This window comes from Populus alba, chromosome 1 (assembly GCF_005239225.2).
Source record: "Populus alba chromosome 1, ASM523922v2, whole genome shotgun sequence".
Taxonomy (NCBI): domain Eukaryota; kingdom Viridiplantae; phylum Streptophyta; class Magnoliopsida; order Malpighiales; family Salicaceae; genus Populus; species Populus alba.
The window spans coordinates 30,290,447-30,310,956 of NC_133284.1; the positions used below are offsets into that span (position 1 = coordinate 30,290,447).

Genomic DNA, 20,510 nt, shown 5'->3' on the forward strand with positions numbered 1-20,510 from the left:
GAGTAGTAGAGAGATGAATTCTTCAACTTATTTTTCTCATAAGTTTATTTTTGAAGCATTTTCGTGTTTTGGGAATTTTAGATTTTTATTTTTTTAATCAAAATTTAATTTTCATCTCGGTTCTTGTTTTGATTCTTTTATCAAGTTCCGATTCTTTTTCTTTTTTTTTCCTACATTAATCTTATCCATCCACGCGGCATAATTAAAATAGTTGGTTTCTCGAAATAAACATCGCTGATAGTGACAGATTTGGATGGAAGGACGACGCATAACCATTAATCAAAATGCAATGCCAACTGACCGGAATTGGCGCGGCGCAGACAGGGATTTCAAGGCGGAAGAACTCGACTTCAGATTGTGGTTGGAGAAATCATGCGCATAGTAAAAGAATTGCAAAACCTCAATCAAATGAAACAACCAGTGCCACATTGAATTGCAAGTGATCGAACAAGAGTTTCTACGTTAAACTAAAGAGCTGATAAGACTAAAATCTATCCAGACAACTTCTAGTTGAGTTTCCTTGACAGTTGTGTGTACACAGGAAAAAGAAAAAAGTGCGAGAACGAGAATAGTGATGCAAGCAACGCGTTGGCCGACAAAAGAAGCCAACCACAGATTCGCCATCTCTTCCCTCTGTTCAAGCCACAAGCAAGAAGATGAAAAAAGCCAAGGATGATTTGCCGCCTGGCAAAATATTGTCAGGTGCGTGGTTGCCGGATAAGGAAAGGATTCAAGTTTCTCTACTTGTGTGAATCAACCCTCCAGTCCTGGCATCCACTTAGCATGCACGGTTCACTGGTGGGCAGAAGACGTTTTGGCCTGCTTCCTCAGTTGCCGGCCTGGATAATCTAAATCCTCGTTTTCACGTGAACGGTCTCCGTCCTTGTTTTCACCCAAGTACAAGCCATATGTAGAGGATTGCAAGCCATGGTGGTTCTGATAATGACCATTTCTATTTGCATACCCATAAGCTTCAAAAGTGGCATGCACTTGGGACGCCCTTGCTTCTTTTTGAGCATCAGAGGATTTCAAAGTTTCAACAGGGTCAGAGGAGAATGGTTCAGAACCTGATGAACTCCCTGAGTGAGATGCACGAAGTGGACCAGAACCATTGAGCTTTCTTTCAGATGTGTTCTTGGAAGCATCATCACCACTTTTCTTCGCAAAACGTCCTCCAGAGCTCCTTTCCCTTCTCACAGCATGCTGGTGCCGAGATTCATGAAGGTATGGCTGAAGAGTGTGTGTGCGTGCGTGTGTGTAGAGAGAGAGAGAGAAAGTATCACCAGTTTGCCAACCAAAATGTTAAATATCAAACAATACAGAAGCTAGCAAATATCTCATTATCTAATCCAGAAAACACCATTCCAGGATTTCTATAGGATCATATGCCAAAGAAGAGTAAAATCTCATCCACTTACCAAGAAGCTTGCTTGTATGGTCACTACCAATTACATGAATTAGTATGACATACTGGATTCTTACAGTTCTTGGTCAACATTAAAAATAACTTGAAGCCCCCTCAGGACAATTCTTAAAAACACAAATGATTGCTGGAACATTATCACGATGCCTAGCTTGATGTTACTAAAGAGAGGAGTTTTACATAGACCTTGTTAACTAAATGATACAAAATGCAAGCTATATAATTGCTTGAGACTCAATACAGAAGCAATAAACAAGAGGAAGTTAATGAGTACATCTGCATTATGTGTGCAGTATAAAATATCAGCATATCATCTCACAGTGGAAGACAAACTGAGGGAGGAAATGAGACAGAATATCCCAACTTGGCTATTTGAATGTACCTTTCTAGATTTTATCAGCTTCTTCTCAACCTCAGCTTTTGCACGTTGCTGTCTTCGCCTAATAATCCCTGGGTATTGTTTGGCATTCACATAAACCGCTTCCTGAGCCACCTCAAGGGGCAAGAGCATTCTGGCACGTGGCATTCCAACAAAATGAGGGTAACCCTGACCATAGAATGATTATATCTGTTCAGACAGATGCCTATAACAGTCCAAGTTCTGAACACATGGAACAAATTAAGAAGAAGACAAAAATTAAAACACAGCTATTGATTTCTGTTTGTAGGCAGCAAGTGGTAAGCATATTGGATAAATATCCCAGCAGATTCCCAGGGAGCACAGCTTCATCCTTACTGTAGGCAGATAAGGAGCATGTCATAATTATGATTTATTAAGGTCTTGTTCTGTAAGTATCTAGAATTGGGTGACAAATTTGCTTTCCCCCCCCCTTCTTTAGAACATCAAATGTATGTCAACAGCAAAACTTTGTCGATTAGGCAAAAAAGTCAATCCATCCTCACCCACTTCCTATCAAGAAAGAAAATACATTTACAACTTCCCAGAAAGAAGCAATCTGGTAGAACAAGTTGCCCTTCCAAGAATTTAATATGAATTGAAAGTCTCCAAAAGCATTCCCTTTTCTTATAGATAATGGTAAGAGCCAAACCACTGGAATAGGTCATGTTAAACTTTTCCCTTTTTGTTAACTTCTAATAATATATCCAATGTTGACAAAATGAAAAATAAAAAAGGAAGGACAGGTCAGGCCACAGCCTCCAAATCAAAAGAACTAAAATCTAATCAGCTGCTCAAAGAAGCAGACATTGGAAAGGATATGTGCAGAGCGATGCTTGATCCTTTGAATTTTCGAGGACACACAGAGTGCACTGTCAAAGAATCTTTTGGCCTTCATTTTTTGCATTCCAAACACAATAAAACTCACATCTCTCCTTTTCATCTAAATAAGATTTATAAATTAAAACTTCTTTCTCTCTGACAAGGACATGATTACTCTAGAACAATCAAAAAGATCAAAATTTTCCAAAACCAACGGAGATACCAAAACTGTAATGAGCTAAATGAATTCAGAATTCTTTCATTAATGGAAGTTTATGATGTAAGATCTCTATACGATTTTGACTTGCGAAGAAAATTACCATTTTTACAAGAACCTATGGATAAAAGTCTTGGACTTCTAGTAATGAATAAACAGAGAATATCGTCAGCATACAGATCCAAATGTCATTCCACAAAGTATCAAGATATGACTGCAGGGGTATGGGAACAAAGTGTTAAGGTTACATACCAGAGGCTGATGTCCATAAGCCATCATTCCGCTGTAATACGCATCCTGGTATGGATTCGATGCACATGCCTGCAGAAAAATAGAAATCCCTTACAATGCTATGCAAGGATGATTTCATCAAATATACAGTGTCGACTGTCTACATATGAATCAGTTACAACAAGCTCAAAAAACAATAAACTTTTCATATGGAAGGAACAAGAACTAACAATAGAGTGACTAACAAGCTCAAATTGTGGAGACTGGGAGAGGCCATCATGCGTTCTAGTCATACTTGACACAACACTCTGAAGATTTTGGTAATGTAAACCATTCCCTGTTAGAATTAAGGAAAAACTGTCTGAGTAGCATTGAACCAAGATGCCGCATCTTTCCAAGCAAAAGAGAAGAAACATTGCATTGACAAAACATGGCCCAATTATCATTATTTGTCTAAGAACATAGTACCTGTGGCCTATGCTACATATGTTTAAGTCATGTTTAGTATCCGTAGAAATAGATTGCACCTGATCCAGTTATACAGTTGATTCAGACACATTGGAGAACAGAAGGTATTCATCTACCATGTTGAAAGAAAAACAATTTCAGAAAATGAGAAGGTCAAAATTAGAAAATTTAAAGTGAAAAGAGCTGGCCACAAAAGAAGCAAACAAAAAATGAGTTGAAATATGTAGGAACCAAGTATTTCCTAAAGGATTAGGCAAAGAGTTGATGCAATAGAAAATATTCCTTGTATGCATTTTCTGCAACAAAATAGTTAGCAGCACCTAATTGAGACGATGCAGTGGCTTGGGAATCTTTGTTAGCATTAGCATCTTCCTCGTTCAATGTACCACTTGACAGAGACTGATCATCATTTGATTCTGAACCATTATGTCCTTCTGATGAGTTTAAGTTGGATGCATTTCCCCCAGTCATGGCAGGAGGTATGGAACTATAACCGATATTGCGCCACCAGGGTTCAGAGTTAACGGTGTATTCTTGAATGTCCTTCAGATCAGCATCTAGACCATTTGTGTTCTCAGGCTTTGACCGCAGGCCTTCAAAAAATTAGTTTATTAGTTCTCGGTTTCCTGCCTAGGAACAGGAAGAATGTAGCAGTAACAAGTGAGATGACATTTTAAACGTGCTAGAGGAAACAGAACTTGGTATAAAAAATAAACAGAAAAAACAAGCATATTTTTCGAGTGTGGTGGAGAATAAATTCTGTGCAGATCACGTCCCAAAGGCTAGCTTCTGTTCATTCTACAAAGTAAAACATTCACTGTCTAGTGTCGATCTAACAGCACGAGGAGAGAAAAATAGAGTGGTGGTTTGCTACCAGATTAGCAATAAAGCTTTCCCTAAAAAAAGGATGAAGCAGAAACAATTAATTACATGAACATGACGAGCTTATGTCACCAAACTGAAAACACAGAATCATTTCAACAATTTCGCATATTCAAATTATGCCGTAGTGATATTAATTCAAGAGAGAGATATCCACAGCAGGCAGCAGCCATGAGCAAAAACCAAAAAAAAAAAAAAAAAAAACCATGGAGTCAGCAGACTGATAATGTGGACATCCTCTTTGTTTCTCGACATGTCAACTAATTTAATCACATCAAACTCTCTCTTGGATTAATCATAAATCAATTCATCAAGTTCGTCAAAACCTCCACGTAGCCAAAAAAGACCACAAACTTAGTTCTGCCAAATTTCTCAATTTCAATTTAATGATCAAAAGTCCCAAACTTTCTTAGCAACCAAAGACGAAGAAGCCCAAATTCAAGTTCCCTTAATAAAATAAAATAAAAAACTCTCAAGGAAACAAATCAAAGAAGTGGTGAATTGAGGAAAGAGAAAATCAGTTAAATTCAAGAAACGAACTATTCAACTAACTGCAAGATAGGAGAAGAGAATCTAAAATGAGAAAGTGAAAAGGACACTTACCGGTACAGAGAGAGCGACGATACAGGACCCTAGATTTTGAGGGGTTTTAATCAAATGGTCTGATGCAGTTGCGATTCTCCAGGAAGGAAGGAGCTATTTTTAAGTGCAGTGGTTGTAGAAGAGTAAGAGAGGAAGGAAGGCAGGGCTGTTTCTTCGTTTTCCTTTGCCTACTTGACCTCTGACTCTAAGAGGAGGACGGGACGGGACAGGACAGGTGACATTACATAGTTCCTCACTTCCTCAGCTTGCGGTGGTGGTCTTCCTCTACTCTGATATGTTCACTTTCCTTCTTTCCATGTTGCCTCTTTTTCTGGGACACCTGCCCGACCAGTCTACTGGCCACCGGCACCCCCTTTTTTCCAGTTTTTGTCTCTTTCTTTTGACTACTATAAAGTTTATAGTTTTTTCGTTTTTTTCTTTGATTTACTTTTTTTATATATACAATTTGTTTTTTTTTTTCATCTTCAATATACTTTTCTATATACATTTAAATGTTGAAACCTCTTCACCCTTATATTTTTCACATGATATAACCACTCTTTAATGGTTAAACACTTGAGAAACAAGGAATGAACAAATTTGATGACCAAGTTTATGAAATTTTTAGGCTATTATATTCTTTTTTTTATCCCCCGTTTATATTTTGCTTGAGAGTGTTGTGCAATTTGCTTTCAAAAAATATTATTTATTTAAAAATACATTAAAATTATTTTTTCAGATTTTTTTTAATATTAACATATTAAAATCATAAAAAACTCTAAAATAAAGCATCAATTTAATATATTTTTAAATAAAACACATTTTTAAAACACATAGAAAAACAAAAGTTATTACACTACAAATATTAACATTTATATTTTTCATTCATTCATTGATTTCCAATTGTAATTCACTCGGTATTCACCAATATAAATATTATGCTGGTAAATGTTACCATAATTTACCGGCGATATTTTTTTCTTCAGTATTTTCATTTGTATTTAAGAATTTTCTAGTACTAATTATATATAATAATTCTTAACAATAAACATATTCTATAAGATGAATTACATTTTCAATATTATCATATATTTTTAAAAATACTGTAATTAAATTATACTATAACTTAAAACACGTGGGGTTTTTTTACTATAAAGGTAATTAATGTTCATGCACACACAAAACAAAGTGGATGACTTTGTGTTTCAATGTTCAGTTCTCATAAATTTATTTTGGTCCTTAAAGTTTTTTTTTGACGATTTAGTTTTGATTGAAGGCCAATTGATTGTGATTTCTTGGGAAAAGATGGGGTTAAAAGAAGAGGGACTGAATGAAAATAAATCAAACATGGATGGCGTGCCATAAGTTTCAGCAACAAATACACTTTGGTCCCAGACTTTAAAAATAACATAAATTATACAATTTTAGTATCTCAATATTTTTCAAGTTCAATTTTGATATAAAAGTTTATTTTTGTTATTTTTTAGTCATTGAATAAAGAAAAGAGAGAAAGAGGTTACCAGATTCCGATAGTAGAGATAGAAAAAATATCATTGACACCGATTTAGGCCATCAAAACGGTTGATATTTTGTGTCAAATGGGTCCATTTAACGAGGAGAGTTCATTTTTTGTTTCAGGTTGATTTTTTATTTTTATGGTGTTTTTTTAGGCTCTAGATAGATTTGTCATGGTTTTTAAGGTAGTTTTTTTAGGTGTTTTGGATTGAAAATGGGTTGCAAAACAAATTTCTGGGTCAAAAAAAATTAAAGCCTGATTTTCAAGGCCCTATTATTATTGAAATCTAGACAGCATTGGACAAAGAGTCGTCTGATTTGTTTTTTTCAAAACAATTTGCAGCGGGCAACATACAACAAAAAAATTAAACGCTCGATTGCCATGACTTGATAAGCAAGCACGAGCACGGGCCCTAAATAAATGGGCCAAGCTGACTGACTTAGATTGTCAAGCTCAACAACGCCTGATCTTTTCTTTTCGTTTTCTTTTCAATTAATATTTTTTATATTTTGTTTTTGAATTTTTACTTTATTTGTATTTAGATTAATATCATTATCTATTTTATTTTGTTTAGAGAGCCTCTTTTAAATGACATTTATTTTTTGGTTATGTATTTAATTTTTAAAAAGATTTTTCTTATTCATCTATAATTTTTTTTTTTTATCTTTTTTATAAATAAACTTTGTTTTGGATAGGATAAAAAAATTATTTGCAAATAATATTTCTAATATGTATATACTTGCATAATAATTTATTTTATTTTATTTTATTCAATTAATTAGTATATTTTTATTTTTATTATTATTTAATTAAATAAAAAAATTATTTTAATAAATAAATATAGTAAATACAATTAAATAAATATTTTATTTCGTAAGATGTCCACCTAAATGTTCTGTTCTGTTCTGTGACATTTTTTTTTATTATTATTCCACGATGAGGTATATATTTAGATTTGAAAGGTGATGAAATTCGAAGGGTTTGCAAAAGCAAGTGCAGTTTAGAGGAGCTGAAAACCGGTGCCATAGGTTCCCGGTTGCTAAGTGAGTGCATGCAGGTAGAGATTTCGCCGATTTGTAAGGTTACGAGACTGCCAAACAAGATAAAATAAAAGGAATTAAAGTCCCACGGGACCCACACTTGACAGGCAAAGTACAAGAGACTCGTAGGCCGTAGCCATAGTTTTAAGATCTGGCCGATCTAAGACCCAGATTTTATATCTTAATAAGGTTAACCGGGTCAATTTTATTTTTTTTTAAAATAAAAATAAAATAATTTTAGTAAAAAGAATAAAAAAAAATAAAAATCAATAGGTTTAAGGCCGGGTCACGCCGAATTTTTCCTTTCTTTATTTTTTTTCAACCTGGCTTGGTTCTAATCTCGGGTTAGCGGGGTCAACCCACAATAATAAACCGGGTTTCAAAATTATGCTTGTAGCACAAACCATGGGGCCTCGTTGGACGAGAAGCAGCCATGTGGCATATCACTGTTGTTTCATATTATGGTCAAACCATGTTTTAATTTGTTTTTAGCTCTAAATTTATTTTTTTTAATTTTTTAATTTTTTTATATATTAATATCAAAATAAAATTTTTAAAAATATATATTATTTTAATGTATTTTTAAATAAAAATATTTTAAAAAATCACTTTTCACCCATACCAAAAAAAAGCCACTGAACTATATAAAAAAACAGATTCATTGATAAATCACTCAATAAATTAATTATAGTTTACACACGTGGCACCTCAGAGTCAATGAAGAATGGGTCTGGAAGGGAAAAAAAAACTTCGAATCTGTGCGGCTCCACTGCACAAATAATTAAAGAATCTATTTTAGCTAATTATCAAAGAAATAAAGAATATATTCTACTCTCGTACTGTGTTTTTATGTTCTTTTTTTTTTACATAACGTGCCTATTTTTTCCTTCTAAAAGACTGTTTGGTGAACATTTTTATTTTTAAAATTAAATAAAAAATGTTTAATTTGTAATTAAATAACTGTTTCAGCTTCCCAAAAAGTTAAACAGAGCTTCGCCAGGTCTAGTATGTGTCAAGCTTAGAATGATTTTTTTTTTGTAATTTGTTGGAAAACAAATGAAATCGTGTTTTTTAAAAATATATATTTTTAATATTTTTAAATTATTATAATACATTAATGTTAAAAGTAATTTTAAAAATAAAAAAATAATTTATAAAATAATCATTAGATTCAATTGTTTACTTTCTAGGAAACGCCAAAATAACTACTCTTGGTCAATCAATGATATAAAAGAAATGGAATTTAACTTTGATCCACACTTATTTTATTTTTTTATTAATATAGATATTCAGACTAATTTATGTGTACCTATACTAATTCTACTGGCCCTAAAGTTAATGATTATGTAAATCATCGGTGGTCATTATATTAGTAACCACAGGGCTTAAACTTAAAATCACAAGAAAAGTAAATTTCTTGATTCCAAACTCTTATTATTATGCCACCTAATATATGGTTTATCTAATCTTTTCTTAACACTTGCTTCATTTACAATAATCTATTATTTTTCATTTTTAATCACCCATCTCAATTGCAAGGGAAATTTCTAAATTTAGATTCATTAAAACATTCAAGGTTTTGTTTACTAGTGGGGAATTTTTCAAATTTTTAGTATTTTTTGAGCACAAACTAAAGAAAAAATGATTATTGAATGAATGTGAAAATTGTTTTTATTATATTAAAAAAATTAATCCGACCTGGTTATTTTCTAAATCTCTTAAATCTTGTGCAATTATATGAGCATTAATATATAAAAAACCAATTTATAAAATATTTGTAAGCAAAATAAAATTTTCATTTAAAACTATTGGCATGCATATGTTGATCAAGTGGAATAATAAACAGGTCTTTCATGTAAGTTTTTTGCTCGTGTAAATGTTCAATGATATGAAGTGGATGACGTAAGGATGGAGAGACGTGGTTTGAAGTTGTCCAACGGCTTTCTAGATCCTAGACCCAAGAAGTGCGTTCCTTACAAAGCAGGCCCCTAATCTGGTCCAAACAGAACTTCCCTCTTCCAAGAATATGGGCCAGAAAAATAGGGCCCTAGTTATTTTTCTGTCGGCCTTCCAAATCTCGGCCCAATTCCAGTCAGAAACTGGATCCGACCCTACTTCTTCGGAGCATAAAACTCTGGCCCAGCCTAATTCTACCTTTTACCAATGTTTATTTATGTATTTATTTATTATTATTATTATTCGAAGTTTAGTACAATTGTTTTTTTTTTTCCGGGAATATTTGAAAAAAAAAAAACGCATGTAAAGAGCCCTAATAAAAAAGAAAAACAGAGAGGGGTCTAGGAGATGCATTGGAGTGATGCTTTAAAATATAGTATAAAATTGAATCTGCTCCGGTCTAAAGATCCATGTATGAGAAATGCTTTTGAATGTACGTTAAAATACAATACCCGGCTTGTCGATCTTTGCTTTCTTTATTTTATAGCCAAAGCAAAATTTCATCGATCCGAATATTTTTGCAATCAACTTTAGGGTTTGTGATTCTGCATCTATACATTTTATGTGCGTCTGTGTATGAAGGGTGGGGATTAAAGATACTAGTTAATGCCTTTGATCTTTAACAATTCTCGTTGACTGCAAGGTCATAGTAAGCCGAGGATAGTATATATATTAGCTATTTAACCCCTGTTGTGACACAATTTTTTTTTAGATATTTAGATACCGTTTGGCATTGTGTTTGTACCTTTGTTTTATCAAATCTTAATTTTTTTTTGTTGCTAAAATTGAGTGCGATTTGTACCTTTTGGATCGTTTTGATGTGCTGATGTCAAAAATGATTTTTTAAAAATAAAAAAAATCATTAGCATGTATTTCGGCACGAAAAAGCTATTTGAAAAGCAACCGCTACCACACTGCCAAACACGCTCTTAACCCGTGTTTTGACGCAGTTTTTCACAATAAATTAATCTAGAATTTGAAGAGGAATGATATTTTTAACTAATAGATAACTAAAAAAATAAAAATATACATAAATTGAACCGGACACTTATATTAATAAAACAAATAAAAAAAACAGAGCATACACAAAAAAAAACATTAGCATTTAGTTATATGCTAACAAGGGGATTGAGAGTTTTTTCATACACAACAAAACAAAAAAAAAGTGGATTTAAAAGAGTTGGTGGATCGGAGGTTTGAGAAGAAGTAAAGTCCTATAAATCTAAACAGAAAGCATAAGTCTTCCAAAACATAAATTATAATACGTTTGAAAGCAAAACAGTTCAAGTGGGCATGAGAAAATAGCTTTGCAGGCTTGAAAAACAGAGCAAGGATTGCTGATGTGAACCACTGATTAGCCTGTGCCCCTGCAAAATTCTACACATGTAGATGGAATGCCAGTTCCCCTGCAAAGTCCTATAATTTTAGAACAATTTTATTTTTAGATTTAATAATAATACTAAATTTTTTGCTAAAACTTGTGTATTTTTTTTATATTTAAAAAACCGAGTCTCCCACATTGTAGAGCGGACATGTATACATATAGCAACATGAATTTTAGGTTGTCATTATCGTGTTCTGTGCTCCATGTAATTAAGCTATAAAAACCATTATAGTTTTATAAAAGCTCGACCGACTCACCGACTTACCGGCCAGGGATTCCGTGGGCCTGATCTGAACACAAAGAACTATTAATATTTGACGAATCTCTTAATACATAGGATTCTTCCTAGAGAGCCTATGGATAAGGTCAATGAATGTTTATTGTTTTCCTTGCATATATTAAATTGATATAAAAGGTTCATTTAAAACCGTTCGAAAAAAAAAAAGAATACGTTTTTACAATTAAATTAAAAAATACAAAGATCTCTTCAATGGTATATTTTCTTGTAACATTGGGTTTTTTGAGTTAAAATCGTAATTTTATTATGAGATGAACTAGGAGCGAGTAAAAACTAAAAAAAAATGATTAAACTAAGAAAATTAAAAAAAATATAACCGAAAAAACTAAACTGTGAAAAAAAATCAATTAAAATTTTAAAGAAATCGACCAGTTCAGTTTGATTTCGGTTTTATAAGCCTGAAACTTAAAAAAACAAAATTAAATAAAAAAAACTCGAAAAAAACTGAGCCAAACCAGAAAAAACCGAGCCAAAATAAAAAAAATAAGTCAAACCGAAAAAACCGAGCCAAACCAATTTGAACTGGTTTTGTTCTAAAAACCCAAACTGAACCAAAACCGGTTTCGAGGTTTTTTTTTTAAATTCGATTTGGTTATTTTATTTTAATAAAAATTAAATCAAACAAAAAATAATCATATGTAACACGAACCATACATCCTAAGAATTTTTTTACATGAAATTTTTGTTATATATATATATATATATTCGCTTATAAAAATATTTTTGGATTAGTTGGTACGTACAAACAGTCTTAAGATGCATTTCTTATATTTTTGTTGGACAAGACATCGAGCATTATTACTAATCAACAACGGATCAATTAATTGGACTCTTTGATTAGAAATATAAAATAACAATTATGGCAGGACATGCAACTATAATTTGTATATTTAGAAAAGTAAATATATAATTGTTTTTATCATGAAAACCAGGATTTAAATTTTAAATTAAATAATTTATTTTATTTGACAATAAGAGATATCTTAGATATCTTCAGATCAACATGTACTTTAATTAACCAAAATAAAAATTTCACTCAAAGCAATCTTAATAATGTATCTTCTATATTATCTTGATATATTCAAAGGAATAAATTCCAGAATTTAAACTCAAGAAATAAAAAAAAAACCGAGCATATCTCAGTAAACCATCTAACCAAAACATTAACAAATAAATTAACCATAATATATAACTTTAAAAGTGGCATTATTTTTTTAAAAAATATATTCTACAACATGTTAGGGAGGTATTCAATTTTTAAAATTAAAAAAAATTATAATACTTATCAAATTAAATGTAAGCTCACCAGGCATGAATTATAAACTATTAGATATTTAGAGGTGTTTAATAGTGTAATAAAGATTTTATTTTAAATTGTTTTTTTGCTTGATAATGAATAAAATAATATTGTTTTATTTTTAATATCAACACGTTAAAATGATAAAAAAATTGAAAAATTAATTTTAATGTTTTTTTAAATTGTTTAATGAAAAATAGGATCCATTTGGTTATAGAGGGCTTTAGGCGCATGAATATTATGTGACATTGAGGAATGGAAGCGAGGTAGGAGGAGCTACAAGATTGAGGAGGTACTAGCTAGTTTGACCTAAAAGCTAAAGAAGATTATTATCCTTTTCTGTTATTTGTGAAAGAGGGAAGGGGCAACCTCGGATTCTAGAAAAAACACATAACATAACCTTGGTACTAATCAAAAGTAAAAGCAGTGAAAATCCTGTGCTTGTTAAGATATTTAAAATAATAAAATAAAAAAACATCGATCAGTGGACCTACTTTAGGGGAGACATGCACGTCTATTTCTTTCTTTTAACAGTGGCTCCTTAAAAGGACGATCCAATCAAATCTATTTTGTCACTCCTCATTCCAATGTTTCCATGCTCTCCCCACACACACTTGTGCATTTATTTCTCATGCCTTCACCCTTTGGAAAATACCCCTTCTACACACGCACCTCTCCCTTCTACCTCACTGTGTTCTTTAAGCTGTGTCCTTGTCTTGCCGTCCACGCCTCTGTTGTCTTCAAAAATATTTTACGTTTTTATTTCTACATGTAAAGATTCACAGCTTATTTTTTATTGATGACAGTTCTCCAGGTCCATCGCTAGGGTGCTCTGGCAAGTTAAATATTGTAGGGTACTATTGAGTTGTTGATTGTTAAGAGTTACGATACTTCCTCCAAGTAAATTAATATGTGATTTCTCCCCAATAATTGTTCTCATCAAATGATCGAGGGCTGGTCAATCATGGAAAGGAAAAATTGGAGCACTTTCTGAAAAACAAGAGGCAAATTAGGGAAAGAATTGAGCAAGAGTATGGGCAAAAGAAATTATTAACAGTTGATGGGACCTTTTTTGGATCCTTGGTCCATCCCTTGCCTGCTTGTCGACACAGCGGTAGTCCAAAAAACAATGAATCCTTCTCTTCTATATCACCCATCATATATATATATATATAGATATTACTGGGAAACAAGCTTCGCCATGAAACTTGCTTGGTGTCTGTGCTTTGCAACAATGTAACATTAAACCATGGAAAAAGAGATCATGTACTTGCTACCGCCAGGTTGTGGCGAGATTCACATAAATAACTGGAGCACATGGTTATAAAAGACGATCCACAGACGACCTTCATCATGCTCGGAAAGATTAGGATGCATGCCCATGATCAATCACAGATCGAAAATGAATGGACATGGAGGTATCATCATGCCAAACAAAGAAGGGAACGCGTTGATGTGGAAAAAGGGTTTCTCCGAGGGAAAGGGACCTAATCATTTAAAGAAGATGGGGCTTCTAATGAATGCGAACCGTCCTTTCACATATTCCTTCTGCATTATTTATCCCCGAAAGCTCCGACATCTGCATATGTTCAATGCCAAAGCCTTACCCACTAGCTAGTGTCTTTTTTTTATTATTATTATTAATACTCCCATGATCATATATATCATGGATTTAAGGCAAGTGATACCCCTCACACGTACCTTCTCCAAGATTATCCATGGAGCATATGCACTGGTGAAAAAACTGAAAGCACACACATATACTTTGGAACAAAAGGTTAACTTTGGCCATGACTTTGAAACCGACATATCATCAACATAAAAGATCTCAACAGTACTGTTTACTTAATATCACGACAGAGAAGAGGTCTTACTGATATCTAAAAATAAAATAAAAAGCAATGGCATAATCTTTATTTTTTTTGCAAAAACCTTCCATATGTCAATACCAGCCTGGTAAAAAGATAGCGGGAGCTCTAAATGATAATTTGATCTAAATTTCAGCTAAAATTCTTCCCTTCAAAGTCACAGTTCCAAAGCCACTAAAACAAGGACAAAAAATAAAAGCAATAATTAAGGATGGGAATATTGTAAGGATCGATGGGGATATTAGAAATGACTCTTAACTTCACGTACGCTCCCATACAAAAGGAATATTGATTTCCCTGTAATTCTATGAATATTTGTGATTAATTGTTACCATATGATCATATATCTATGATCACAAGTTTCATCAAAGAAAACCATTAATTGATGGCGTTGTAATTTATCAACAGGAAAAAAAATGATGAAAGGAAATAGTTTTTTTGGGTTTTAATGAAAGGAAATAGTTGAAGTTTAAAAATGGAACCATAATAAATGCAAATGCATAGGTGGCCACATCAATTTTGTCGCGAATAAAAAAGTTGACAAAAGAAAAAACAAAGAGAAATTTCTTGAGATTCTCTACCACGACAATCATCACGACCCGCACGAGTCTACTTCATTGGATTCTCTTGCGGATGCGGGGCTAAGCTGAGACACACAGACACCCCACAATCTGACAACACGATCCCACCCTTGCAATAGTAAAAGAAACAACACCCTTCAATCACTTCTGGGTTCCCATTCTGTAACAAATGTCTGAATCTCTAGCTTCCCTTGTGTTTTTGCTGCTTCCCCTAAAAAAAGTTACCTTGCTGCTGGAATCTCAAAGAGAATTTGAGAGTTTTTACTGCCGTCACCAACCCTCCATGTGAAGCCCTCTCTACCCTTGAAAATCATATTCTTGCTCTGGTTCGGATCCAAAAGTAGAATATGGGAATTATACCTTTTGTGCAAGTCTTTTTCGGATTCAACAAGTGTGAAGATACATCGCTTCACGTCACAAGGGGGTGTGCCTATAGTCAGGAATTTGGTGGACCCTGAATTATATTGCGATTGCAGCCATTAATTGAGTGTAATTGGTAATTACATTAGACAAGCAGTAGTGGTCAATATAATCAGTGGAGCGTTGGGGCCTGGGGGAACCCACAGCAACAAACAAGAAGACATTAGAATGTGCCCGGGAACCATAATATTCAACTGAAGTGGTGGAATGGACTTCTTTTCATGTAGTTTGTACAACCAGTTGATTGATTTATGACCCATTAATCTGTTAACAGTGATCACTTAGCAATAACATGAGGAAAAGAAGAGTGGATCAGGGAGGGACTTTGAACATAAAAGCGGGAGTCACTCGTGCTTTTACATTCCCAGGTTGACCAAACAAACAAAAACTTATAATTTCACGCTCAGGAGCCTTAATTCAAGCCATTGATTTGCACTCTCCAAACTCCAAAAGTCAGCAATACACCTAAAAAAGATATAAAAACTCAAGGAACAGGATGCGTAAGACTAAATTCAGCTGGACAGCCCCAGCTAAATTTAGTATATTAGTGTACCCTGCAAATTGAAAACCCGGGCTAAAATTAGCAAGCAAACAGAATAAAAAAGCTAGAGCTAATTAACAACTGCCTCCTGAGAGCACTCAATCAAAAATCTCAAACTATCACACTATACTTCAGCCATAAAATTTAAAAGGCACTAGCTAAGACTACATGAAAGTAATAAATATTAAGGATCACCTCTTAAGACTATTGAAATGATCTTGATCATATCCTATAAACAAACATTCAAACTGATACATCGTGAATTGCATAGAAGAAGAAGAGCTCCAAATCCGGAGGAGCAAAGAAAGCAATCGGTCTCCTTTGCAAAGAGCAGTTTGATATTATCCTTTCCTTCCTCGGTGCAGGTGGACATGTTTGAATCTCTGGTATCCGAAACCTCTCAGCTTTTGGAGTAGAGCATGCACTTGCAGAGATATCAACACCCTCAAAATCTAAGCCATCAATCTTTGAACAGCCATTGCAGCTTGTGGTGGTGGTGGTGGAGGAAGAGTTAGAAGGCAAATCCTCAATTATTGAAGCTTCTTTAATGCTCTTGGGCTTCACAACCCGCTTCTTGTACTGGGTTCTTCTTGTTGTTTTTGCTCTTGTTCTTTTTCTACCATTTGGAGCCATATTCGAGAGCAAGGAGTGTAAGAGCTTTGGTATCTAGATGTGTGTGGCAAATTAACTGGTAGGGATATAGAGTAGAAGTACAGAAGAAACAGGTAGTACTTAAAACTGGCAAGAACAAACTGAAAAACCTTTTCCCGTCAACTCTTTTCAAACAGCTTTTTTTCAAGATCACTACAACTGTCAGCTACTTCTAAACATAAAAACCCCACTAGTTATGGAGATCACTGCCTTGCTCAATCTTTCAAAACCCAAATGGAGATTTTCTTCAACAAGATACCATCTAGAGATCATTTAGCAGAACCTAGTTTTAATGAAGAAACAAACCCAAAGCAGGTACTGCTAATTAGTATTAGAAAATGATCTATATATACTTATTCAAACCATCGTTAATGGAAAGAAAAACACTTACCTTGTACTCTATGAAACACCAAGGACTCTATGTTGAGAAACCAGGCCACTAGAAAGAAAATACTAGCTGGCTCGGTGTTAAGAGGGTGTAAAAGCCCAAATCAAAACCCTAGAGAGACTGGAAGAGGGGGCCGAGGGAGGGAGAGAGCTTTAACCCTTCGAAAGAGATCAAGGATTTATATTCTCTCACTCAAGTGCTCAGGGTACTTCGGTCAGTCTGTCCGCTGCCCGAGTTTTGATAATGAGGAGTCGACTTGTTTCAAAAAATTCATGAATCTAGGGGCAGGATTGCTCATTGCCCGAAACATATTAATACGTGAAGACGATTTATTTTTTTATCACAAAACGATTTTTGTTTTAAAACAAGCCTTCTATTAGTTTCTTTGTAGTTAACTTAATTTTACAGCCTTCATTTTACGTCCGTGATAAATGAATTTTTCTTTTAGTAAAAGATCAAATATTTAATATTTACATCTATAACATGGGTTCGGTAGATTTTTGAGTCCAGTTATAAGCTAAACTTAAAACAACATGAATCTAATAATGTATCAAATTCAGTATACTTAGTCTAAAATATAACTAAATTTAAAACAACATGGGTTTGATAAATTACCATATCTTAAAGAATTAATCCTACAAAAACAAGAACAAAAACCTTAATTTATTTTTAAAATTTAAAGTTTTTTTTATTTATTATCATTTTTAATTAAAATTATTAATTTTATCATAAAATATTCTTCAATCTCACTAAAAGAAACTGTTCTTACAGGTATCAAAACTCTTACGAATGATTTATATTTTCTAAACTGAGACAAAGAAAATATAAACATAAATATTTGATTAATCAATATTTAAACGTCAAAATTTTAGAATATCACCCCAACAATCTATTTTTTTTTTCAGGATTCTTAAAATTAATTATAAAAAACAATTAAGAATAAATATAAACATGAATATTTGATTAATCAATATTTAAACGTCAAAATTTTAGAATATCACCCCAACAATCTATTTTTTTTTTCAGGATTCTTAAAATTAATTATACAAAAACAATTAAGAATAAATATTTTTGCTCTTAAAATTTAAAATTTTTATTTATTTATTGTTATTTTTATTTAAAGTTACAAATTTTATCATTAAATGATTTCTAAATCTTATTAATAAAAAATGTTTTATAGGTATCAAAACTTCTAGCAATGATTTGTATTTTCTGGGCTAAAGAAAAGAAAGTATCAACATGAATGTTTAATTAATCACTATTTAAACATGGAATTTTAGGATATCACCTTAATAATCTAAAACTTCTTGTTTTTTTTTTCCATGATTCTTACCCTACATTGATTAAATCCGGTGACCGCCCCTGCCCTTGATAATTAGAAACATTAACAGAGGGAGAAAGGAGTAGTTGGAAACTTTCGTGCATCCTAGGATTGCACAGCAACAAGAACAACAAGGGCAAGACATGAACAGTTGATAGTTAAGATTCCTGAATTTAGTTTATTTAGTCCCATTTTGTCTGCTAGGAAAAGACATCTTGTGGCCTCCTCCTGCCTTCACTTGACAAAGATTTCATATGTGAAAGTCAAGAGAGGACAAAGCCGAGGCACTGCTCAGTAGTGTGACCTCCTACTCACAGCCCTACCTAGCTAACTCACCTGGCTCAGACCTTTTTTTATATTCACTGATTCTCTCTTTTTTTGGCGTTTTGTAGGGAGAAAAAAAAACATTTCCAGACCCTCTCCAGGGGATCCTAAAAAAGAGTTTACCGATTGTTGTGCACGTGGCAATCTTATCCATATTTTCCAAAGTTTTATGTTTTGTTTGAAAGTGTTTTTTTTTTTTTATTGAAATATATATTTTTTATTTTTTTACATTTATTTTTAATATTAGTATATTAAAAACAATTTAAAATTATAAAAAAATTAAAAATACTTTTTAAAAACAAAAATAAAATACACTTGAAAAATTAATAAACATATCTTAAATTCCGATCTACAAATTGATTGGAAGAGGTATTTTCTGAGATACATGGTTGTAAAATATGTAGTGTCGTCCATGTGATCAACCCACGATCTGTTCACCGATTTATTATATCAAACATTTTTTTTTTCTGCTTCTTTTAATTAATTAAGCAGGAGTAGATTAGTTTAGAACATGATTCAAGTAAAAGTTTTTGTTTGTATATTCAGATACACGCACGCACACAACAACTCCTTGACAATAGAATCCTATGTAAGTTTTACTGCTCCCTGTCCGGATCACAGGCCAACGGCACTTGAATACAAAATGCAGAATCAGTGAAATGTACCAATGAGAAATTGTTGAGCCTCGTCCTCTGCTCATTGTCGGTGAAAAGACAAGTTTTCTCGCAGGAAATGAAACAGTGAAAATCTGATAAAAACAAGGACAGACATTTAGGGCAATTCCCGTAATTTCCCCTCATCAACTACAGACAATCGAATTTATGAAGCTTGAATTCATGATTCTCACCTCCATTGTCAGGTGTTTCATTAGCTTCTTAGTTAGTTTTACCAGAAAAGAATAAAAACTAGCCTTTGAGCTTGATTCTGCTCAAAACAAAAGGAGGATAAGTTCTATTAACTTCCAAGATGTGGATAAATTAAAGATGGGGAAGAACACACGAATAATGGAGCTCACGCATTGGTTTAAACAAACTAGTACTTGGTTTTATATCGAGAATGCATCGGGTCCACAATTAGGTAACAAATACTACTTTAGATTAAGAATTTGCTTTGAATATAGCCAGGACGAGGAGCTTGTTTCCACATTTCTGTCATCTTCTCTGCATGGCATTCTCTCCTGGCTGCCCAAGTTTCAATACACGAATCTTTTGGAGCCTGATTGGACGTTGGCCATATATTTTTGCCTGTCAAGGAGGATTACTCGGTTGAGCACCAAGAAAGTACCCTTTTAGCGTCGAAATCCAGGTTTTGCTTTATCCTTCATATCCCCTCAAAAGCAGCAAAAATTATTGCCGTGAATCGCTCAGCCAAAAGCGGCGCCTCTGTCTCTGTGCATGTCCCTTTCCAGTTCCTAGCTCACACAAGTTAAAGGAGTAGGTGCTCAGAATTAATCAGCGGGGTTAGAAAGGAGTGGAAATAAACGATGCAAGTTTGGATGGTTAAGAGAAAAGGGAGTTTTAGTTTTATCTGTCACGGAACAAATAAATATATCTTGATCCAAAGAGGTCCATGCAGTCCAGAGTCTGGACGTGCTACTATGTGTGTTGAAATCTCGGGTTAGAGATCAGGAAACCGGTAGTTCAAGTCAAATCGACGAGAGAAAAACCTATTCATCAACTAGAGTATTTGCTACAAGAAACAGGAGCAAGAAATCAAATACATTACTTGACATGGAGCAATTATGACAGTAAAAGCAACAGTTGAATTCTCCAGTGACAATGATATGCTGCCTTTCTTCAATTCTACAAGACATGCAATAAGAAAAAGGAAACTTGTACCGAGAATCACAGCACTGAAATGCGTGCACGTAAATGCAATTGATGTAGCCATATTCCAACAAATT

The 20,510-nt window shown here is 33.4% G+C and overlaps 1 protein-coding gene and 1 long non-coding RNA gene across 10 annotated transcripts; both read right to left on the reverse strand.

The window, feature by feature from the left end:
- Positions 1 to 404: 404 nt before the first annotated feature.
- LOC118032934 (nuclear transcription factor Y subunit A-1) lies at positions 405 to 5,360 on the reverse strand. 9 transcript variants are annotated; one of them, XM_073409710.1, is made up of 7 exons: positions 5,044 to 5,360; positions 3,879 to 4,151; positions 3,336 to 3,427; positions 3,112 to 3,180; positions 2,629 to 2,763; positions 1,806 to 1,970; positions 405 to 1,230 (listed from the first exon to the last, which is right to left on the reverse strand). In XM_073409710.1, exons 2-7 carry the CDS (start codon positions 4,027 to 4,029, stop codon positions 793 to 795), a joined length of 1,050 nt encoding a protein of 349 aa, XP_073265811.1. In that variant the 5' UTR covers positions 4,030 to 4,151; positions 5,044 to 5,360; the 3' UTR covers positions 405 to 792. The 9 variants fall into 9 exon arrangements, with proteins under 9 accessions (XP_073265811.1, XP_073265799.1, XP_073265878.1 ...); XM_073409698.1 differs by having other exon boundaries at positions 3,321 to 3,427; positions 5,044 to 5,359; XM_073409777.1 differs by lacking the exon at positions 5,044 to 5,360 and adding an exon at positions 3,559 to 3,670 and having other exon boundaries at positions 3,321 to 3,427; positions 3,879 to 4,017.
- Positions 5,361 to 15,876: 10,516 nt separating this feature from the next.
- Positions 15,877 to 17,104, reverse strand: LOC118033010 (uncharacterized). Its single transcript, XR_004684757.2, has 2 exons — positions 16,966 to 17,104; positions 15,877 to 16,857 (listed from the first exon to the last, which is right to left on the reverse strand). It is a non-coding gene; the product is annotated as an uncharacterized lncRNA (long non-coding RNA).
- Positions 17,105 to 20,510: the final 3,406 nt, after the last annotated feature.

What these genes read in the sequence shown, in the direction of transcription:
- LOC118032934 (XM_073409698.1), bottom strand. Translation starts at nt 4,029, where the DNA reads ATGACTGGGGGAAATGCATCCAACTTAAACTCATCAGAAGGACATAAT. An exon ending in CTTATGGACATCAGCCTCTG is followed by an intron (nt 2,764 to 3,111) that starts GTATGTAACCTT and finishes AATCTTATTTAG; the next exon opens with ATGAAAAGGAGAGATGTGAG. An exon ending in CTGCACATATCCTTTCCAAT is followed by an intron (nt 1,971 to 2,628) that starts GTCTGCTTCTTT and finishes TTCTATGGTCAG; the next exon opens with GGTTACCCTCATTTTGTTGG.